A 20,398-nucleotide genomic window follows, 5' to 3' on the forward strand; every position below is an offset into this window, starting at 1 on the left:
GCATATGTTTTAATCATCTCTTTAAGTATTGCACCAGTATCCTCTTGATCCAACCATTAAGTTTGAAAGTATTTTCTAATTAAACAAATTAATGAGATAGCGCTCCTTGCAATAATGCTGTTAATATTCATACAGCAAAATGTATTAATTTAATCAGTTTTAAGCAGCAAAATCAAAACACAACACCACAAGCTTTATCATAAGAAACATGACAACCTGAGCTTCACAATGGTGTTTTTTTAAACCCAGTGGCATTATCTTTTTTTATAAGACCATTGATCTAGTGCTTCTGTTCAAAGATGCTCCACTGATAATGTGCCATTTGGACAGTAAAAATATACTGAGAACAGCAAAACCATGCTAAAAAATATAAAACCTAATGTCCTTACCATGTAATATAAAAAATTCTATCCACCTTTGATACATACACAAAAATGAACTAATGAACTTCAGTATGGCTGATGATAACCTAGGGTCCTAGGGTTATTTTCAAAATGACCACCTATAGAAAATATTATTTAGTAGAAATAGGTTAATTAATTCCATTTAAAGATGAGGGAGGCTTATAGGTATCCTGAGCATTGAATCAAGTAGAGATCACTCGGAATCTTGTCAGCTGGTACACTCTAGAGAAAGGTAGCAGGGAGCCTTTTTTCCCCATCCTAAACACCTTAAATAGCCTCTTTAGCACTGCCTGTAGGCCAACAATAGTAATAGTGATGGATTTTTTTTTAAGTCTTGATGGATTTTTTTAAATAAAAAGCCAAGCAAAACGGGTACAGCCTTTGTAAAAATTCTGCATGATTTTTTAAATTTTGTTCAGTCTCAAATTTTTGTCCTAAGTAATTAGAAAATGGAGAATCTGGCATCCTAAGTGTTTTACACTTCACTTTTGTCATTGAAGATTTTTTTGTCCTGAGTATTTCTTTCTAATATGTGTACTGAGTAAGACATCAAGTCTGAACCTTCCAATTTTGTTATGTCCAAGGGGTTACCTTGAATTCAAGACCCTAACCAGGAATGTACTGTGTATACTTTCCAAAATAATTCGACATAATTAAGGATACATCCATTCCAGATGGATAGTGCCTTGGTTGCCTATGTGGGCTGGGGCTACCGTTTTATTTATTTATACTACAAAAATTGAATCTCAGTTACATCCATGGTTTAAAATGATTTTGGTTTAACATATTTAGACATTTTGACCTTCATCTTGTCCTTACAGTAGATTAAACTAATCTCTTTTAACAACAAAGAAAATCTACTTATTCATTATTTTATAAAAATCAGTCAGTATTCAAATGTTAGTGTGAAAAAGTAAGTGCACTTTGATTCAGAAACTTGTCAGCCCATTTTACCAGCAATAACTTGAATTAAATGTTTCCTGTAAAAGTTGATGAGTCTGTCTCCTCACTTGGGAGGAATTCTGGCCCAGTCTTCCTTACAAAAGTGTAAAGCTGTGTGATGTTTGAGGGCTTTCTTGTATGCACAACTCTAGTTAGGTCCCACCATAGCAATCTCTATCTGATTACCATCTACCCACCATGTTGGATGGTGGTTTGAGGTTCCTCTGGTTAAAGACAGTTTGTTTTTTACCAAACCTGACATTTTACATTATGACCAAACAACTCCACTTTTGGCTCATTTGATCACATTGTTCCAGAAGTCTTGTTTTTCATTCAAGTGCTGTTATACAAACGTAAGACGTGCAACCATGTTCTTCTTGGAGAGTAGGGGTTTCCTCCAGGCTGTCCTTCCATGAAAGCTGTTCTTGTGCAATATATTCCTGATGTTGGATTCCTGAATTCTGACATTCGCCATAGTGAGAGAAGCATGTAGATTCTTGGATGTAACTTTCTTTGGGATTTCTAGGAGCATATGCTCACATTTTGTAGAGTATATGGTAGGATAGTCACTCCTGGATAGACTGGCACTGCTCTTGATTTTTCTCCATTTGTAAATTCTTCCTTACTGGGGAATGATGGACTTTTATTGTTTGGAAGTGGCTTTGTAACCCATCCCAGACTGATAATTCTTTCTCTAAGACTGTCAAAGATTTATTTTGATCTGGTCATGTGTTATAATTGGCAAAGTTAATGATTATATATCAACAGTACAGGCAGAATCACTTCTTGTAACTAATCATTTGCATGTTTTGGTACACCTGGGGTGGCGCCGTGGCTTTGTGGCTAAGGATCTGTGCCTGTGCCTGTGACTGGAAGGTCTGGAAGGTTCAAATCCCGCAGCTGGCAGAGGAATCCTGCTCCGTTGGGCCCCTGAGCAAGTCCCTTAACCCCAACTGCTCCAGGGGTGCTGTACAATGGCAGACCCTGTGCTCTGACCCCAAGCTTCTCTCCCTGTCTGTGTGTCTGTCTCATGGAGAGCAAGCTGGGGTATGCGAAAAGACAAATTCCTAATGCAAGAAATTGTATAGGGCTAATTAAGCTACATTACATTACCTGATTCTACATACCATCTTAACTGGGTGAAGCTTTTTCATACAGAGTAATTGAATGTGGGCTTATTTATATTTCAAATAATAACAAAATAGAATTATTGTATGTCATCTGGCAGATGAGGTTAGGACTAGGTAAAGGTAAAAAATGTATAAATATATTAGACCATAAATTCTTAGTGGTGTAGTTTTTTACCACACCTTCATAACCGAGTCCGATTAGTACTGGGGGGGGAACCTTCCAATAAAAGGTTTCTGGGATTGGATTACCCAATAGGTTGAACTGAAGAATTTCCAAGCCACTTCCTCAATATGGTAACGGGGCACTGAGGTGTAGGCTGTGCCTTCCTGCAAATACTTGGTCATTAAACCTTGCTGTTCTGGCTAAATTCTACTCTATAGTCTTGCACAGTGTAGTGTGCTATGGCATTTCCTCACTTCTCCACTTAATAAAGCTGTGAAACAGGGCTGCTGCACGTCACTCAAGTGGGTCTTTCATTTTACTGGTGGTGCGCTCTCTCCTGTTTGTATTTGAGATCCTTTATGATTAAAAGCACTACATAAAAATAAAATTGTATATATTCTCCACTAAAAATATGATGATATGTGGAATGCTGTGTTATTTGTTCACTCAGGTTCCCTTTATCTAATACTAGATTTTGTCTAAACATCCAGTGTCACAAATATGCAATAATAGAGGAAATCGGGATGGGGGGCACATACATTTTCACGGCACTCTATATCACTTAGACCCACACGAAGCTCTGATAAGATTAATGGGTGAAAATGTGCAAAAATTCTGAAATTCTGAAAGAGTGCTAATTCTTTTGTTCTTTACAGTTACTATCATGTGCAGAACAAAATCACCGTACTTAGACCGAATAATAAACTGTGACACTGTTCTCTTGAATTTTCAATATGCAATATACACAACAACTAATTCATTTCACTTTTCTCATGACATACATATTGTCCTAAAGCATTAAGTTTCATTGCATGGGTATAGAGTTTAGCTTCATATTTTGTAATCCCACACCTTCATCAATTCACTGATGGAATAGCCATTCTGATTTACCAAAATAATGTGCTCTTGTGGAACTGCATTAGAGTTGATAGGTCAATTACTTGCCACTTCTGATTAGGAAGCCTGATTAATTGAAAAATAAGTGTATAAATGAAACAAAAAAGTCAAAAGGAAAAATATAGTAGCCTTCATTTTCAAAATGAAAAAAATTGAACGTTTGTTATTATCTTGGAATAAATATACAAACTTTGTACTTATGCACATAACCTTTATTCAGAAAACTGTGGTGAAAATGCATGGTGGGTGGTCAGTGGAAGAAATCCAAAAAATCAGAGTGGTTCCCTTGAACTCACTGAATTAGTTGGTGTTGATACAAACTGCTTGCTGTATCTCTTTAATTACAAAGAGCAAGATAAGAACATCCATACTTGTTTGTTTACTTTTTCATCAGGAAGTGAAGCTATGTAAAAGCAGGTAATAAATTCTTACCGAATGTAAGGCTAATGGTTGTAATGAAAATGCTAACATAGACATTTCTATGATTTCCCATGTTCTTGAACTTGACTACATATTCCCTGTTTACCACTTACGTGAAAGAATGTTACAGCAGGATGGATTTGTGACTGTGCCAGACTTATACACTGAGGCTTTTGTACCTATCCGTTACATAATTCCAGTAAAAATACTGCTTTTTAGCTTTTGAACAATAAATGTACAGCACTGCTCATTCTTGTTAAATATTTCCAGTGGCCACAAGAGGCTGCTCACAGCCTATTATGTGACAACTGTAGATGGGTAGCTAGAAATATCAAATTTTCAAATAAGCTTCTTCCACTTATTAAAACTATGATGTAAGATTGTAGATATTCTCATAAAAATTCACATATATGAAATGCCAAGTTTGGCACTATGAGAATGATTGTTGTTGATAGCGTGCAGCAGTAAATGTTAAGCACACAAGTGATCAACTGTTGCATCTTCCGTTATGAGCTTTTGCTGGTGTTGACAAGTTAAGAGTGATTATTATCTTATCACTGCATTAGCTTTAAGGTTATGTTATAATCCTTGGTTACCAGCATAATTCTTTTAATCAGTAGGTTTCACTATGGCAATGAAACAACTTGGGAAGTTATCAAATGAAAACGAGGTTAGGCATTTGAAAAAACAAATGTCATGGTTGTTAACTGCAATATTTACTGAAGTTCAATGCAACACATTTAGCACCTTATTTTGTTCAACATCTGAATTTTGGATAAATAACTATACTATCTGTGTTTTAACCGTCTTTTTAGTCACCCCCCCCCCCCCATTGACATATGATGGCTCATGTCTGCACAAATAGACATGAGCACAAATGTGTTCAGCATTGTTTATTATTCAGGGTTATTTTTTTTCTCTCCATAGGCTGTAACTGAAGGTATACATTGTTAGTCTTCATGCTGTCCCTGCTAGTTTTCGCTGTGCAAGAAAGGATACTGCAGAGGGCAGTCTCACATTTTATTTTAAACCTGAACTTTCTATTCTTTGTAGTTGTATGCTGTAATAGGCCCATGTCAAAAAGGGTAAAATGTCTGCAGCACAGGAAATCCACTGAGTTACATTGCAAGGTTGTCAAAACAGCTGCACAATGTCCACTTTCATGTAGGTATTTGGCCTCAGTATTCTCGCCAAACAATAACCTGTGTTCTTTACACAATATGTCTACTGTGGCAAGACGCTTCTTGCATAATGAAATTGATTGCCGATGTTTAACACAGCGTGCTCCTTGTATGATTAATCACCATGTAAATGCTACATGTGCCATGTGGAAAGAGCTGGTGTGGTTCAAATTAAACTCTTAGTGCTACTGGTACCCAATGTCTTAGTTCAGTGACGCAGTTCAAATTTGTTTTTTAATGAAAGACTAGAAAGGAGGCAGTTACCATGTGTTTAAAATTAAGCTATTGAAGAGGTCTACATCAGTTTGCCAGATTTGAGGTTTTTATGCGTCATGCTGGTTCCTAAATATTAGAACAGGCTCTTTAATTTTGCACTGAAATTCTGAATACTAAGCACATGCAGTAACGAAGCATGAGGAGACACTGGCAGTTCTGTACAAAGAACAGAAATAAACCAGAATTTAGAAAATGGGTAAAATAAAATAATTACAAAGTTGACGATGACAATCGTACAGATGTAAAATTAAATGTAGAAAACAGTTACCACTGTGCATTGATTTGAACCTTAATTCTGTGATGCAGTGTGTTTTAAAACCTGCTGCAGCTATTGATACAGTGTCACTGTTTGCTTACTATCCTGTTTTCAGGAGCAGTTTGCAGTTTTCAGCACTTTGATGTAGTATTTGATATAAATTCAGGGTAACTAATGTTGTGAGATATCTGAATTTTCAAAAATACATTTATTCAAAGTATAAAAAATGAATTAATTGGCCATTGTCAAAAATATCAATGAACATATCCAAGACATTTGCTGTAAATTTAAAAAATGCACCAGCACAATACTAACAGCTGCCTTAGACCCCAAGGTTAAAATGATTAAGTTACTTCTTTCTTTTGTGAGGATAGAAATACAGTATCACAAAGACCAGTTCACTTTACTTGGAATCTTTTCTTTTCTAAGTGAAGTGTATACTAGTGCATATTAGTGTTTGGAGAAATTAAGCTGGGACATTTACACCGTGTATTTCTATTTACAAATTAGTGCATTTATGAACACAACATGACTGAGATCTGTTTAGTAGTTCAAGCTGGTGTTCCCATGCTTTATTTTGGGAGGTCTTTTTTTATTGAATCAAGATGCTTAATTGAATTTATGGTTTCTGGCTGTTGTTAAGGAATAGTTTTCATAGAGTGAAAATTCTTTAAAAAATTCCTCCTGAAGTCTAAGGTTCAGTGGGTTCTGTTAGCGTCAGAAAGTAAGATTAAAAAGATGCATTTCCACATGACCTCACCAGAAAGCTTGTAATGGCAAGTGTATGCATTCATAACATATGGACACTTCATGAGTGCATCTTTACTACAAAGAAGGCTGCACTATGTTAATTAGGTTTTAATAATGTACTTTACATTAGCAAATGGGTAATTAAAGGAATACACTTGTTTACATACTGATTTCAGTTTCATGGACATGTACTTATAAATAACTGGGCTATTCATTTTCTAAAGCTTTTACGTATTTTCTTAGTGTGTGAATTACACACTTCCACCCGATTTTAAATACTAATTAGAAAGGGTCTTTGAACATTGTACTCAGAGGTAGGTTCTGAAACCTTCTGAATGATACATCATTGGATTTTATTTGAAGGCTTGTGTTTCTAATGAACAGTAAATATAGAAGACCCTATACTCAAAGTACTTGTGTGTCTAAATCCCCTTTGCTTATTTTTGGAATTGAAGCCTCTTTATTTTAGTGATTTGAAGTGATTTTAAGATTTTCATTAAAGATTCCATTGCAATACAATTTAGCTCACTTATTGCGTTGTCATGATCACTCTTAATGTCAGCAAAGAATCAAGAAATTAAAATGATATTGTTAAAAATCCTTAAATTCTTTCTTGTTTGAAAGCTTTTGGTGATACCTGATTGAAAAGAGATATAAGCGGATGCTTTGAATTAGCACATGGCAATAATATAGGATGCTAGAAGGTTGAATTTCCCTTGGAATCATGGAGCTGGTAGTCGTTAAGCCTTTGTACTCATGATTGTCTGTAGTTGGGGGGTTGAGACCACAACATATCTCTTCAGCCAGCTGTATAGGGGTGTTTTCCCTGTGATGGACTGGTACCCAGAAGGAGGGAGAGGGGGGCAATCACAATAGTAGAGACAAGTGGAAGCAGAAGGAATGACAGTTCAGAGATTATTTAGATTCTCAATTAACAAACGTTGAGGAAATATGCATTTGATTCTAATGATACATTGTCAATGCATAGAGGCTCCATATTTGTGCTTTAAATAAAACCTGTTGTATTTAGCACTTGGTGAGAGTTAATTTATAATAGTTCTTAAAAAGACGAATACAGTATGCTTAAGACAATTTCATATTGCTACCCTTTTTAATCCATTAAACAACTGTGATATAAGAATGAAAGCTACATATAATAGTCTTTAAGAATGTTATTGTTCTCTATCAAATATAAATGTACCATTTTTTTTAATAATAATGTTTGTGTAGGTGTTTTAACTGGGTATTAAAACAGTACTCCACAACTGAAATATAATAAAAAGCAGTTCTTCATTGAGACTTTTCAGAAAAATATGGAAAGTTTTAACATTAATCTAATATCCTGAAATTAGATAATAATTTTCTGCAGTGTATATTTAAAAAAAAAACTGTGATCTGTTGTGCAGTGCTGCCTATACCCTTATACTCAGCCATTGTAAGTATCACCAAGACTGATTTTTTTTTTCATTTAATTTTTTTTTGTTATATTTCAATTAGGTTTGCTGGAATGGGTAATCTTCTTAAAGTCCTAACAAGGGAAATAGAAAACTATCCACATTTTTTCCTGGACTTTGAAAGTAAGTTTGAAGAAAGATTAATGGAGGGTAAAAAGCATTACTTGATTCCTTTTAATCACATGGTTTAGATCAGTGATTCAAGCAAAGGCAGTTTAGGATTGAGCCATCATCTCTTCCTCCTCAGAGAGCGGTGCTGACCCAGGAAAAGGTTTGATTTACTGTCCACAATACTGTACACCTATCTTCTTGCTTTTCTCTTTCAGAAACCAAATGGGGAATCTCTTAAAAGTTCTCACTTGTACAGAACTTGATCAGGGGCCAAACTTTTTCCTTGACTTTGAAAGTGAGCAGAGCTTTTGCCTGGCTTGGATTGTTGTATTTTAACTATTAACTACTTGCATGTGTCTTTGTTACACTGGGTTGCAAACAGCTTTACAAAGTCTAGTAAACATAATTCAGAAAGCCACGTTCATATGATCTTGAGCAGGGGGGAAACCAAAATCTTTATTCATTAAAATATGAGATATCTTGGTACCACCTTTATTAACATAATATGATTTTGATAGTGATCAATTAAGCTCATCTAACAAGCTAGTGTAGTTCATTGTGTTGACATACACCCAAATTATTATTATTTTTTTGTAATTTTTCATCATCAGTAGCTCATCTCTCCTGAGTGACTGCAACAGAAGCATAAGAGTTAATTTTTATTGATCAAAACTGATAATAGCACTCATAATTCACAGATTGGTCAGTATCTTACTAGAGTGACTCAGAGAACACATGAGGTGTTCTGTACCCAGAACTCTCTAATTGCTGAAGATTCTTTAATGACGCTATCAAGTCACTGCCCTGGGATGTCCAAGAAATGTCCAGTGCATGTTATGCATGATTATTTCTGTGCTGACAGTTTTTGGTATCCTATAGCGGTCTTCCAAATGAACAAGGCAACAAAATGAAGCTGCCTTGAAGCTCTTTGAATTAGCACCCTAACATAATGCCAAAATTTAATTTCATACAGAATTTGTCTTTTAGGAAGATGGGATTCATTTATTGCAGCACAGAGAATGACATTGAATAAGGAAATACCAGTTGGTTTTAATGTTGAAATAATTTTATATGAACCTAAATTACATGCTGAATCTAAGGCAGATTGTTTGTTAGCTAGTGAGATGAAAGTGCACATGTAATAGGAGAAAAAGTAACACGTGCAAAATGAAGACAAAGATTTACAAATGTCTTAGTATTATAAGATACTTGAATAAGATTTTTTTAATTAGAAATGATGTAACATAGAATTATTTAAAATTTTTGCAAGTTACATATCGGTATTGAGTTTATTTGGTGAAGTTTCAACATGTTAAGCGCATTGAAATCTAATTTTTGGTCGAGTCATTAATCATGGTAAGAATTATTTAACAGACTTCAACAGATTGTTTGAACTGACGGATAACACTGAAAAGTCACCCATAAGTACTTTTTACCTAACTCTTATCGTAACTAGAAAGAAGATAAAAAAGAACTAGAGGCATTAAGAGTAAACCTGGATAAACATGGTATTGATTCTCTGACTGTTTTTATTGATATGAGTGGGAACAAGAATTTTCTGCAACATACTACATATTGCATATTATTTAAATGACCTATTAGGTCACTGTTCTCAGAAGAAAGAAGATTACTATTTAAGGTGACTGCAACTTCATAGTTTAATAAAGTGTTTAGTGAGTCTGCTTTGTAATCTTATGTTTTATTTAAAATTCATGGTAGCTGTTAAGTGGAATTGTTTCCCAACACCTTTACAGATAGTGGTGGTATTGCTACTACTGATTAAATGTATTAATGGTAATAAGTATAATACTATTATTTTGGAATTAAGGTGGCTACTAAATGGTTATTGGAGTTAAAACAAAAATCAACCTAATAAATATCATGAAAGATGTGGCTTTGTTTTGCTGTTTGTATACCCCTTTTTATATACTGTATTTGCATGTATGTTAACATACTGGAATGTCTTACAGTATGTTCTCAACTATACAAACTGTACTACTTCATACTAAAACTCGATGATCGGTTTTTATACCTTTTGTCTCTAGAACAGTGTAAATGTAATTAAATTGTAATGCAAAGCTGTTTCCAAAGAGATCTACAGTGTCCACATTTTATCGTTTTTCATAAAAAGTGCCTAATAGAATTAAGTGAAGGCTTAATTTAGTTGCCATTTTTCACATTCAAAATGACTATGATTCTTGTGGATCTTATGTATTTTATGACACATGTATTTATAAGTGACTTTCCTCACATGAAACTGAATGGAATTCCTACAACCGTGAAGACAACTAAAATAAAACCTGACAATCTTGCATTATAATCGTCTTGTTCATGTATCTGTATAATGTTATGAATGACATTTAATTGTGCTCTGAAGTGTAGATCAATAATATAAAGTGTCTTGAATTAGCTAAGACCTTCCTGGAACTTGGTATCATAATTTTATTTTAGTTTCTTTCTACACCTTTTCAGAGAAAGCGTAGTTGGTGAGTTATTAGACTCATGACTGATAACTGATGTGTTCAAATCCCCACCACTAATACTGCTGTTGCCTTGAATGAGGTACAGGTAGTGGACAAAATCCATGGAAACACCATTATAAAGTGTTTTAATAGGGCATTGGGCCACTAAATGCACCCAGTACAGCCTGTATGTGCAGTGACAGAATCTACCAATGTCTGGAATTCTGCAGTAGGGATGTGGCTCCATTCTGAAGAAACTGGTTGATGGAAGTGGGGAAAAAAAAATTCCAGAGTATTTCTACCAGAATTTCCCATAAATGCTTGATTGGATCTGTTGACTTATCTCGTGCTTATTCAAAACATTGGGCAACCACCCATCTGGACGGGGTTGTCCTGGAAGACACACCACTCTGCTCGAGAAAATAATCGGGATGAAGATGATCACCCAGTACAATTACTCAGTGATGAGCAACAACCTTACTCTCTCAAAAAAAAAAAAAAAAAAAAAAAGAGTGCACCCAAACCATGCCAGGAAAATGTGGCCCTCAACATTACAGAACCACTGTTGGAACCAAGCACTTGGGGCTGTAAAATTCTTTGTTCCCACACATTTGTTGAGAACATTGTGGAGGATGATTCATCTGACTGCATCATATTTTTCCATTGCTTGATAGTCTATTGCCTGTGCTGTGTCTACCCCATGACTTGCAGACTTGCATTGCGAGGTGCGATTAATAGTTTGTGCACTGCAAACCGTCTGTGGAGTTCTTAGCAGCATATTATTTGATGAAACTAGCTGCTCAGGCACCAGATTTACATTTAAAATCAATTGATCTATGATTGCTCACATGTTTTGCCTTCCGCTTAATCACAGTCTTGGAGAATGTGCTTTTGCCCACTGTGGTCCTGTGCCACTGATGCTGTGCCATGCTGACATCACCTTAGACACTGTTACTTATGAAACATAAGCAGGTTGAGCTGTCTTGATCATTGAATGTCCTTCCAAATGCTCCCTAATAATCACCATTCTTTGAAAGTCAGAGGACTCCACTTGCAGCCATGCTAGCCGTAATTGTAGGCAACTATTAGGATTGGTTAGCCATTCTTGTATGGAAGCTCTTGCTTTCAATATACTTGGTTTCCTTCATTTACCAAGATATTGTCATTTTATTTTGTCCACTACCTGTACTGGTTGCACTTGTTAAGATGTTCCACTATACACTTTACATGCAAGATCATCAACATTTAAGGATTTAATTGAAATTTGAGTTTGTAGGTTTTTGTTTTTTTCCTACAAAGTTAGTTTTCTGGAAAGCATGCATTACTGGTTTGAATCATCATCAGTTTGTGTTCTGAGCATGCATGGAAATTAAAACTGCGGTTTTAATAACAAATAATACTAGGATCTATTTAGTATAATATGCATGTTACATGTTTAATTTGGGTTAAATTCAATACAACTCTCAGTTCCATTGTGTGTGACTCATGTACAGTAGATGTACATATTGGAATGCTTAGTGGTGCATGGATTTTGTACAGTGATGCCATTTTTATGTGATGTATAAAATGTTTTAATTGCTGCTTTGCTTAGCATGTTTCACGTATGCTGTCAATACAATTAACAACTTACATGGCCCAAGGTACCTCAAACTAAATTTAAATCAATTTACGATAGAACAAATTACAGTTGTAGTGTTGTCCAATTTCATAAGCCAATCTTTGTACAACCAACAGAATACTAATACTCATTGTATTTAAAAGCAATTATAAAGAGGATAAACAATAGCAACAGCTACTGTTCATGCAATACATAAAGTTTATATAATGCATAACAATTCAGTTGAAATTTATAAAAAAGTCAACTCGAATGGTGATTTACAATGATTCAACAGTGTATCTAGATTTATTTACATTAGAACAAGAAGTTTTTCACGTATCCTTTCTCAGTACTATTTTTCCAGTTTACTGAGTAAGCTCCAAACTATTTCAATTTCCAGGAGATAACTGTCCTAAATTTGGTTTTAATTAACTTCCCTTTAATATGTTTTCTGCATCTCCATTCTTAATTATAGTGAAAAGAGGAGGAAATAGTCTGAGTTATTATCGATCTTTAAAAGTTCAAGTTGAAATGACCTATATCAAGAACATTTTTCCATTGAAAAAATCTATACACATTTTATAAATGACCTTCCCATTAGCTCTAAAGTTTTTCTTTTGATCATTTTTTTTTTTTTCCCATTCTTTTTGAATAACTAGCTAAGCTCACTGACGGTTAAATCAGAGCTGCGGAGATCATGTCGTTACTTTTTTTTTGTACACACCAACGTTGGCCTGACAGGAATGTATACATTGATTACACAGGGGATGTGACTCTACCTGAAAACACTAAAAGCTCACAAGGTCTTTTGAAGTTGCAAGGGTTGCTGTTGTGCTGTAAGGTTAAGAGACACTAGCCAACTCAATCCCATCCATGGCTGCTCTCAGCCGACTGTGTATCTTCAGTTGGAGAATCAGTCAGAGTTGGTTCCAAGTGGCAGTATGGGTAAAGGGGCTCAACTTGTATCCTAAAATAAATTTACTGAGTAAGCTACTCTGATGACTCAAGTTTATTTTAATAGAATATTGTATACCATTAGTGAAACTGGGATGTAATTCCGTGGCTGAATGAACATGTAGTGTAGCTGTGATTGCTCAGCCTTATAATGGGCTAACACTGTGAAAAACCTGAAACTGCAAAAAAAAAAGTCAAATTAGACTCGGCTGAAGGTCAGCATAAGGCAACAACCCACAAGTGTCTTGTCACATAGAAATGCAAGATTACTAACCGTCTTCACAAAGAAACCATTTTATTGATTGAAGTCATGTGACATCATAAATTAACTGTTACAGATTAGCCTGTGGGTTTGATTTAATGAGCTACTAAGACAGACTTGCCTTTGGATCGGAGTGGGTCAGAGGCAGTTTTCATTGCATCAGCACCAACATTAATAGATTGAATTGAAGAATACAGTGAATGAAAAAATACAATTCCTTTAATAGTTTGAAAATGATGCTATTTGTCCTTTAATAGGATCTGTCCTAAGAAATCAAGCATCTAGGGCAATGTTGGGTAGTGAAATCAGGAGCAGGAAAATGAAATATACTACAGAAAAAAAGTGTTATGATATCACATTCTTTTAATCATACCTAAATTGAATTGTGTAATATTTTCAAATTGCATTATTAAGGGATATACATGTTCTTGTTAAGTACTGATATTTGTTGCCTCTTAGATGCACAGCCCACAGACTGTGAAAAGGAAGTGTGGAACCAAGTCAATGCAGTGCTGCAGGACTCTGAGAGCATTCTGTCTGGCCTCCAGGCATACAAGGGAGCTGGGCAAGAGATAAGAGAAGTATGTCTTCTGCTGCTACTATTCTTACAAAACATCTTTCATCCTTTTCTTTTGTGGACTGTTTCAAAAGGCTCCTGGGCACCCCAGGCCAAGAAATAATGTATTCCTTGGCTCCTACATCTGCCAAAAAGTGATGTAATCTGTGGAAAGCAAAATCTAGCTCTGCATTAGTGGTACAGTTGGTTACATTTTCTTTAAAAAAAAGTCATAGGGTCTCCCTTCATCCTAGGTTAGGTTATCACAGGCCTGAAATCTTTTAAAGCTGGTATTAGCCTAAATGTTGGTTAAGTGAAAATAGAGGTGTATTTAGTCTTTCCTTGTCTGGCAAAATAAAAAATTTCCATTTAATATTAGAAGTTCTTTTAGAGTTAAGTATTTTCATAATCATGTAATAACCCACTCTATATTCTAAGCCAAAGTGTCAGTTAGTATTTATGCATTTGTTCTGCTACTCATTGCAATTCAGACTTTTACCAGTTGCACAAGTTCACTACAATTGTAGTAATGTAAATTATGCAGTTTTATTAAACGTCTATAATGACATGTTTGCCTGAGGCATCTTGGCATTGAATATTGGAGGACAGGCATGTGTAACTATCGAGAAATCACAGGTACGACAGTCTCTCTTATTTAGTCATTATATTAATAACATTATACAGTACTGTGAGATGTGCAGGAGAGACATCTGTCCATTGGGAGACAGGAGGAAATCAATCGAAAGTCAAACAAAAGTAAACGCTAAATGAGATGTAAAACGCAAAGAAACAGTGTCATAATATCTCTGAGATTTTAAAGCCATGTTGACAGCTCTTTAATTGATTCTGAACATCCCATGAACAATATCACATTTACATCACGATATTTACAATGAACTGGTTTTCATTACTGTCTCATATTGCCTAGGGGTGGTGTGGTGTCATACTGCTCCCTTCCACTTCTTGGCTCTTGGGGTTTCATTCTGGACTGAGCCTTCAGTGTGGAGTCTGCTTTATTCTCCTATTTGGTTTTCTCTAGGTGCTCTGGTCATATCCCAACATAAGGAGGCATGCTGCTTTAATTAAATTTCTAGAAATAGTCTTAGTGTGTGCACACATGCTTGTGTGTCCTGCAGTGAACTGGTATTCCATTACAAAACACTATATAACAGATTTGCTGGGTGTCAAAGTGTCACATTGGACCAAGTGGTATATTTAGCACAGGTTTTTAGTTTACCCGTCTGCTTATAGTGTAAACTGTCACATCCTGTCTGGCAAGCAACATGTATCAGTAAGAAAGCGTGAGCTTTTCCCATTTTCATTTAGCATCAATTATTTTTTTTATAATTTTTTATAATAGTCCTGCTCTTGATTTTGTTGTAACCGATTCTGAATCATTACACCTCAATAATGTATGCATTAAGTCAGGCAAATCCCCAAGCTGTAAGCAAAGTCTCCTTGCCAGGGCAGTTAGCTCTTAAATTTTGGAGATACTAATATCTGTATGATATACAGAGATGGTAGGAAAACCTGCCGATGGTTTATTGGTAAAAGACAGCCTACCTCTGTTTACCTGCCAGTATATTAAACATGATGTGCAAGGTGGTGCAGAGAAACTGTAATTTGTTTATATTTTCATTGTCATTATATTTTCAAATTATTAATTTGGGTTAAAGATAGTGATAAAGGTTTCAAGGTCACAAGGTCATAAATACAGTATCGGAGATACTATATATAATTTTATTCCTTATCTGTTAGAGTAGAACTTAAAACTGGACTAATCTCTGTTTAATTAACAATTAAATGTGACATTTTCAAAAATATATATTTTTAATCAGTTTCAAATTAATGCCTAATTTTTGGCACTCAAGGAAGTTCAATATGTATTGTATCCTACTAGACAGTTGCATTTTATGTGTATACACTATTGAAATGGTATTCAGGATTCTTGTTGAATGTCACTTCATGTAATTTTTTCTAGTTTTTTTTTTCTCATCTATAATAACCTTAACAAGAAATAATATCCTTAACAAATTACTTATAGTACAACTAATTATTTCTCAGTGTTTGAATTAAAAATGACAAAATCTTTAAAAAAAGATTACAAAAGATACAAAAAAAGATATTTTGTGAAAGAAAAATCAGATATCCCTGGGGGTTAAACACTGCACAATCCTTAAGTAGTTAATTACTTTAAGAATTTCAAGCAATTAAAGAGTTTCCTGTGCCATGATCACAGGATAACATCAGAAATAGTCCTGAAAATCAAGAAATTGAAATAGAAGTGCAGTTTATGGAAAGCCTCTGAAAATATAATCCTTCTGACTGGGAACAGTGTTCAACAATTCCTGCATCATAGTTGTGGGGAAGAAAATATCTTTTGTCTTGTCATTTTGTTTTCTAAAGATTCATCTCTGTCCTACATTCTTTGAAATTTGTGTGGAATAAACCAGATTTGAAACAAAAAAATTAAACCAAGAAATACCTTTAGTATTAGAATTAATCTTTTGAGAAGAGTTGTTTAAACTTTTAAAATTGTTGTTTCTGTGCCTATACCAAATGTTATTTGAATAAATTAGCAGTTGCTCTTAAAGTGATGTGAAATTCAGAGTCATATCTGGCAAGGATATAATTTGTTTGCTTTGTTCTGCAGGCAATACAAAATCCAAATGATATCCATCTTCAGGAGAGAGCATGGAATTCTGTCTGTCCATTAGTCATACGCCTCAAGAGGTTCTATGAATTTTCTTTGAGACTAGGTAAACTTTGTTTAATGCCACTAAATATATTAAATATTGATAATAGAGGGGAAAAAAAACTTTTATCGTTTTTAACTAACTTTATAGCTTGTTCAGCAGAGTTCCTGTTGCTTCTCAGATTTTTTCCCCTTCTCATATGCCTGAACTAACATGATGTGGAATCTGCAATATTCAAAAGTAATGAATGTAAACATGCAATGTTGGTCTGTCACTATAGATCTTGTACATAATGTCTATACCTAAAGGTGAAGTCAGTTCTCAGGGGTTGAAGTACCTTATTATGTTTGTGTCATTGGCTCCTTGTTATCAGTATCCTGTTTAAGGAGCACGAATGTGAATGAATTTTCTTCTTTCCTGTAGAGAAAGCATTACAGAGCCTCTTGGAGTCACTGACATTCCCACCCTACACACCAACACAACATCTGGAGAAAGAGCAAGCTCTGGCAAAGCAGTTTGCCGAGATTCTTCACTTTACACTTCGTTTTGATGAGCTGAAGGTCCTGTGCTTAAAAAAAAAACTTTTGTAGAATTGTTTGTTAGGTTTAAGTATAGAAACATTGGAGTGAAACCTTTCTGTAGTGTTTTGTTATTATTACATCACCTATGTACTGTACACTATCACATAAGACAATTGTTGCTAATATGGTAATTATTTTGTAATTTTGTTTCCATTAACTTCATGGATGACATTTCCTTCCTATAACAGTGAAAGTAATAGGTGTGAAAGAATTTCTCTTATGAAGTGTTCTTTTTGGGACAGTAAGTTCCATTATATAAATACAAATTCATGTTACTAGAATATGAAGATAAAACATATTTAACTTAAGAAAGTACATTGAACACTCTCAGAATAATTTAAAAATGCATTTACAGAAGGAAAAAATTATATTCTGTTAAATTGTTTGAATATAACATTATATAAAAATATTCCTCTTGAATTTGGAAAACATATATAAATGTCATTGTTTATTCAGTTAAGGAATCTAAGGGTCTAAGGAATAATTAGTCTTCCTAACTTTTTAAATCACAATTTTATTTCCTCTTATTTATAGATGAGAAATCCAGCTATTCAGAATGACTTCAGTTATTACAGACGGACAATAAGCAGAAACAGGATAAATAACATGAACGTAAGTTTCAGTATAACACAACCTAAACTTAATATTTTCACATTTTATTGTCTTCTGAATTATTTTTTTATTGAACTCTTTCCTTTAGGATCACACTAAAGACAAATCAATTGAGTATTTACTAGTCTTGACAGCAGTCTGCATTTACAATTCAGTCTCCTGTTTGTGTTTCAGTCTTCATACTGAAGAAATCCATACGCTTGACTTATTTAATGCCCTTAGGATTTTGAATGCTTAAATCTGCCACCTCTGTTTCCGAATAAAATGATTTAGACCTTTTAGCCTATCCAAGTAGGACATTCCTTTGAGTTTGAGAACATACCTGGTCAATCTTCTATCAACAATTTCCAGAGCAGCAATGTGTTTTGTCTTGTAAATAGGAATTTTATATAGTATTCTGAAGGAGGTTTTTGTAGCTCTGCAGTATTAACATAAGTAATTTAAATTGTTGGTGGCAATATATTCTAAAATTGTTACATTATTTCCTGCATTTTATGGAAGATGAAAATGATGTTCACATTAATGCCTAAATCTTATGAGTTTCTACAGATTCAGTGTTTACCATTTTATATTTATTTTTTGGTTCCAAATACATTAATATTCTTCATTGTGCAATATTTATCAAATTGATCTTTTAGTTCTACTTATTGCTTCTACGTCTTATTTAACATAGACTAATTTGTTTGTAACTAATTGGTTTTGCTTTTAGATCCTTTTAATAGATAGGTGTTGTATTAGCCATTTCTAGTCTTTCCAGATGCTCTAACCTTGGTCTTTCTATGCTAAAGTCTTATTTTCTGTTTTGTGCAGTTAGACATTGAAAATGAAGTCAACAATGAAATGGCCAACAGAATGTCACTCTTTTATGCAGAAGCCACTCCAATGTTAAAAACTCTTAGTACTGCCACAACAAACTTTGTGTCTGAGGTAAAGGCATACATTTATAATTGGCAATAAATATAAAATATAAATAAAATTGTAAATAAAAGTTAAGTCCTTTTTTATTTTTCTGTTTTTTTTTTATTTGTGTGTAGAACAAGACTTTACCACTTGAGAACACAACGGACTGCTTAAGTACTATGGCCAGTGTATGTAAAGTTATGCTGGAAACACCGTAAGTAATTTTGGAATCTAGATATACAACATCAGTAATCAATGATCACAAATCTTGTCTCTTTTTGAGTAATTATGCAATGGTTTGGTTATATGATATCACTTATGTCTCCTGGTCATATCAGGTGTGGGGCTTTTACATGAAATGTGACATGAACAAGCAATGCAGCTGTCCTCAAACTTAGTGCTGCTAAGGCTTCTTTTCTGTGAACTGTAATATGATCCTGAAAATGACAGACTTGAATTGTGAACACTTTATGATCTACTCTTGATGAAAAGGTCCATTAAAATGTAGCTGTCTTGCAGAATGATGTTGTAGCTAGTGACTCTTCTTGACAGATTCATTGCATATAATTCCTTAATTTTTAAATAAGGAATGGGGAGTAACAATTCTTTTTAATGTGTTCTTACAATGTTGTCTCTGCAAATTGTTTTATTACCCAAATCTGATGAAATATTAGCAATCCCCATCACATTTAAAATATTCTGTGCTGTATTATTGGTCTCAACTAGTGCAGCCTGATAGAATTGTTTAATATAACATTAAAAAGAACTCTTCAGAGGTGATTACGTTTGGTAAAAATATGTATGCAAAAGCTTTTTTAAAATCTTTACAAAATATTGTCTTTTTTTCTTAGGGATTACACAAGTAGATTCAACAGTGAAGATACCTTGCTGTTTTGTATGCGAGTCATGGTTGGTGTCATCATTTTGTATGATCATGTTCATCCAGCTGGTGCCTTTACAAAGACATCAAAAATTGATGTAAGAACTTTTTTTTATTATTTATCTTTATCAATGCTATGCTAAAGTGTTATTATATTAGTGTTGAGAACTGTTCCATTGGTCACCCACTAAATTTAACAATAATAAGATTTTGCCCTTCCAAACAGCCTCAGTCATTTAATTTTAGACCCACTCCCTGACTTGCATAAGGGTTCTGTACTGCAAGTCTTTTTTGTAATCTGAGTTTTAAAGTTAGTCAGAAGAGACCCTGTTTTAGCCATGGGCTGAGCACAGAGAATTACCATTCATACAATAAATATTAGAGCAATCCTCCCTAATGTTTCCTACCTCTGTTGGTAAGTGAGACAGGAGGAACTAGAGAGCAGAATGGTAAGAGTACCAGGGTTTATTGACTTTTAATGGTTAACAGGTGTGTGTGTGCTAATAAGGGAGGGGGTAGGGAGCAAGAAAGAGAATGTAGCAACTGCTAGCAGTCCATGAATTCCCTTTATATAGGGAGAGAAATTAAAAATGGTGAATGAAAAATGTTTTGAAATGTTTTAAAATCCTACAATTAGAAAAATGTAACACTTAATAATACACCATGCACTAAAAATGTACGGTACAGTAAATTAAACTTTGGGAGAGAGATTGAGAACCATTTTCTAATGGATTTATAAGTGTCGTATATTTAATTACCCTACACTGAACTTCAGTAAATAGAAAATGCATGATAAAGAATAGAATGGCTTGGATTTTTACCTTACGTTATTACAGTATAGGTTAATCACAGTTTTCAGCGAAAAAGCACAAGATAATGTACAATGTACAAAAAGTGAGACTGAAGCTTCAACT

At 34.4% G+C, this 20,398-nt stretch overlaps 1 protein-coding gene and 1 long non-coding RNA gene across 6 annotated transcripts in view; one reads left to right on the forward strand and one right to left on the reverse strand.

Annotated features, from left to right (window-relative positions):
- Positions 1 to 20,398, reverse strand: part of LOC107077802 (uncharacterized) — an 87,751-nt gene that overhangs the window by 49,936 nt on the left and 17,417 nt on the right. The gene's annotated exons all lie outside the window — the stretch shown is intronic.
- Positions 1 to 20,398, forward strand: part of fam49a (family with sequence similarity 49 member A) — a 58,023-nt gene that overhangs the window by 33,684 nt on the left and 3,941 nt on the right. For 2 of the 5 annotated variants that reach the window (XM_015350749.2, XM_015350746.2), the window contains exons 3-10: positions 7,917 to 7,996; positions 13,719 to 13,840; positions 16,469 to 16,574; positions 16,935 to 17,071; positions 17,627 to 17,704; positions 18,515 to 18,631; positions 18,739 to 18,818; positions 19,456 to 19,582. In XM_015350749.2, the coding sequence (XP_015206235.1) occupies positions 7,927 to 7,996; positions 13,719 to 13,840; positions 16,469 to 16,574; positions 16,935 to 17,071; positions 17,627 to 17,704; positions 18,515 to 18,631; positions 18,739 to 18,818; positions 19,456 to 19,582 (837 nt within the window). In that variant the 5' untranslated portion in view covers positions 7,917 to 7,926. Of the gene's footprint in view, positions 1 to 7,914; positions 7,997 to 8,199; positions 8,280 to 13,718; positions 13,841 to 16,468; positions 16,575 to 16,934; positions 17,072 to 17,626; positions 17,705 to 18,514; positions 18,632 to 18,738; positions 18,819 to 19,455; positions 19,583 to 20,398 lie in introns of those variants that run through there. The other 3 variants (XM_069178658.1, XM_015350737.2, XM_006625947.3) reach the window with 2 other exon arrangements.

This window comes from Lepisosteus oculatus, chromosome 2 (assembly GCF_040954835.1).
Source record: "Lepisosteus oculatus isolate fLepOcu1 chromosome 2, fLepOcu1.hap2, whole genome shotgun sequence".
Taxonomy (NCBI): domain Eukaryota; kingdom Metazoa; phylum Chordata; class Actinopteri; order Semionotiformes; family Lepisosteidae; genus Lepisosteus; species Lepisosteus oculatus.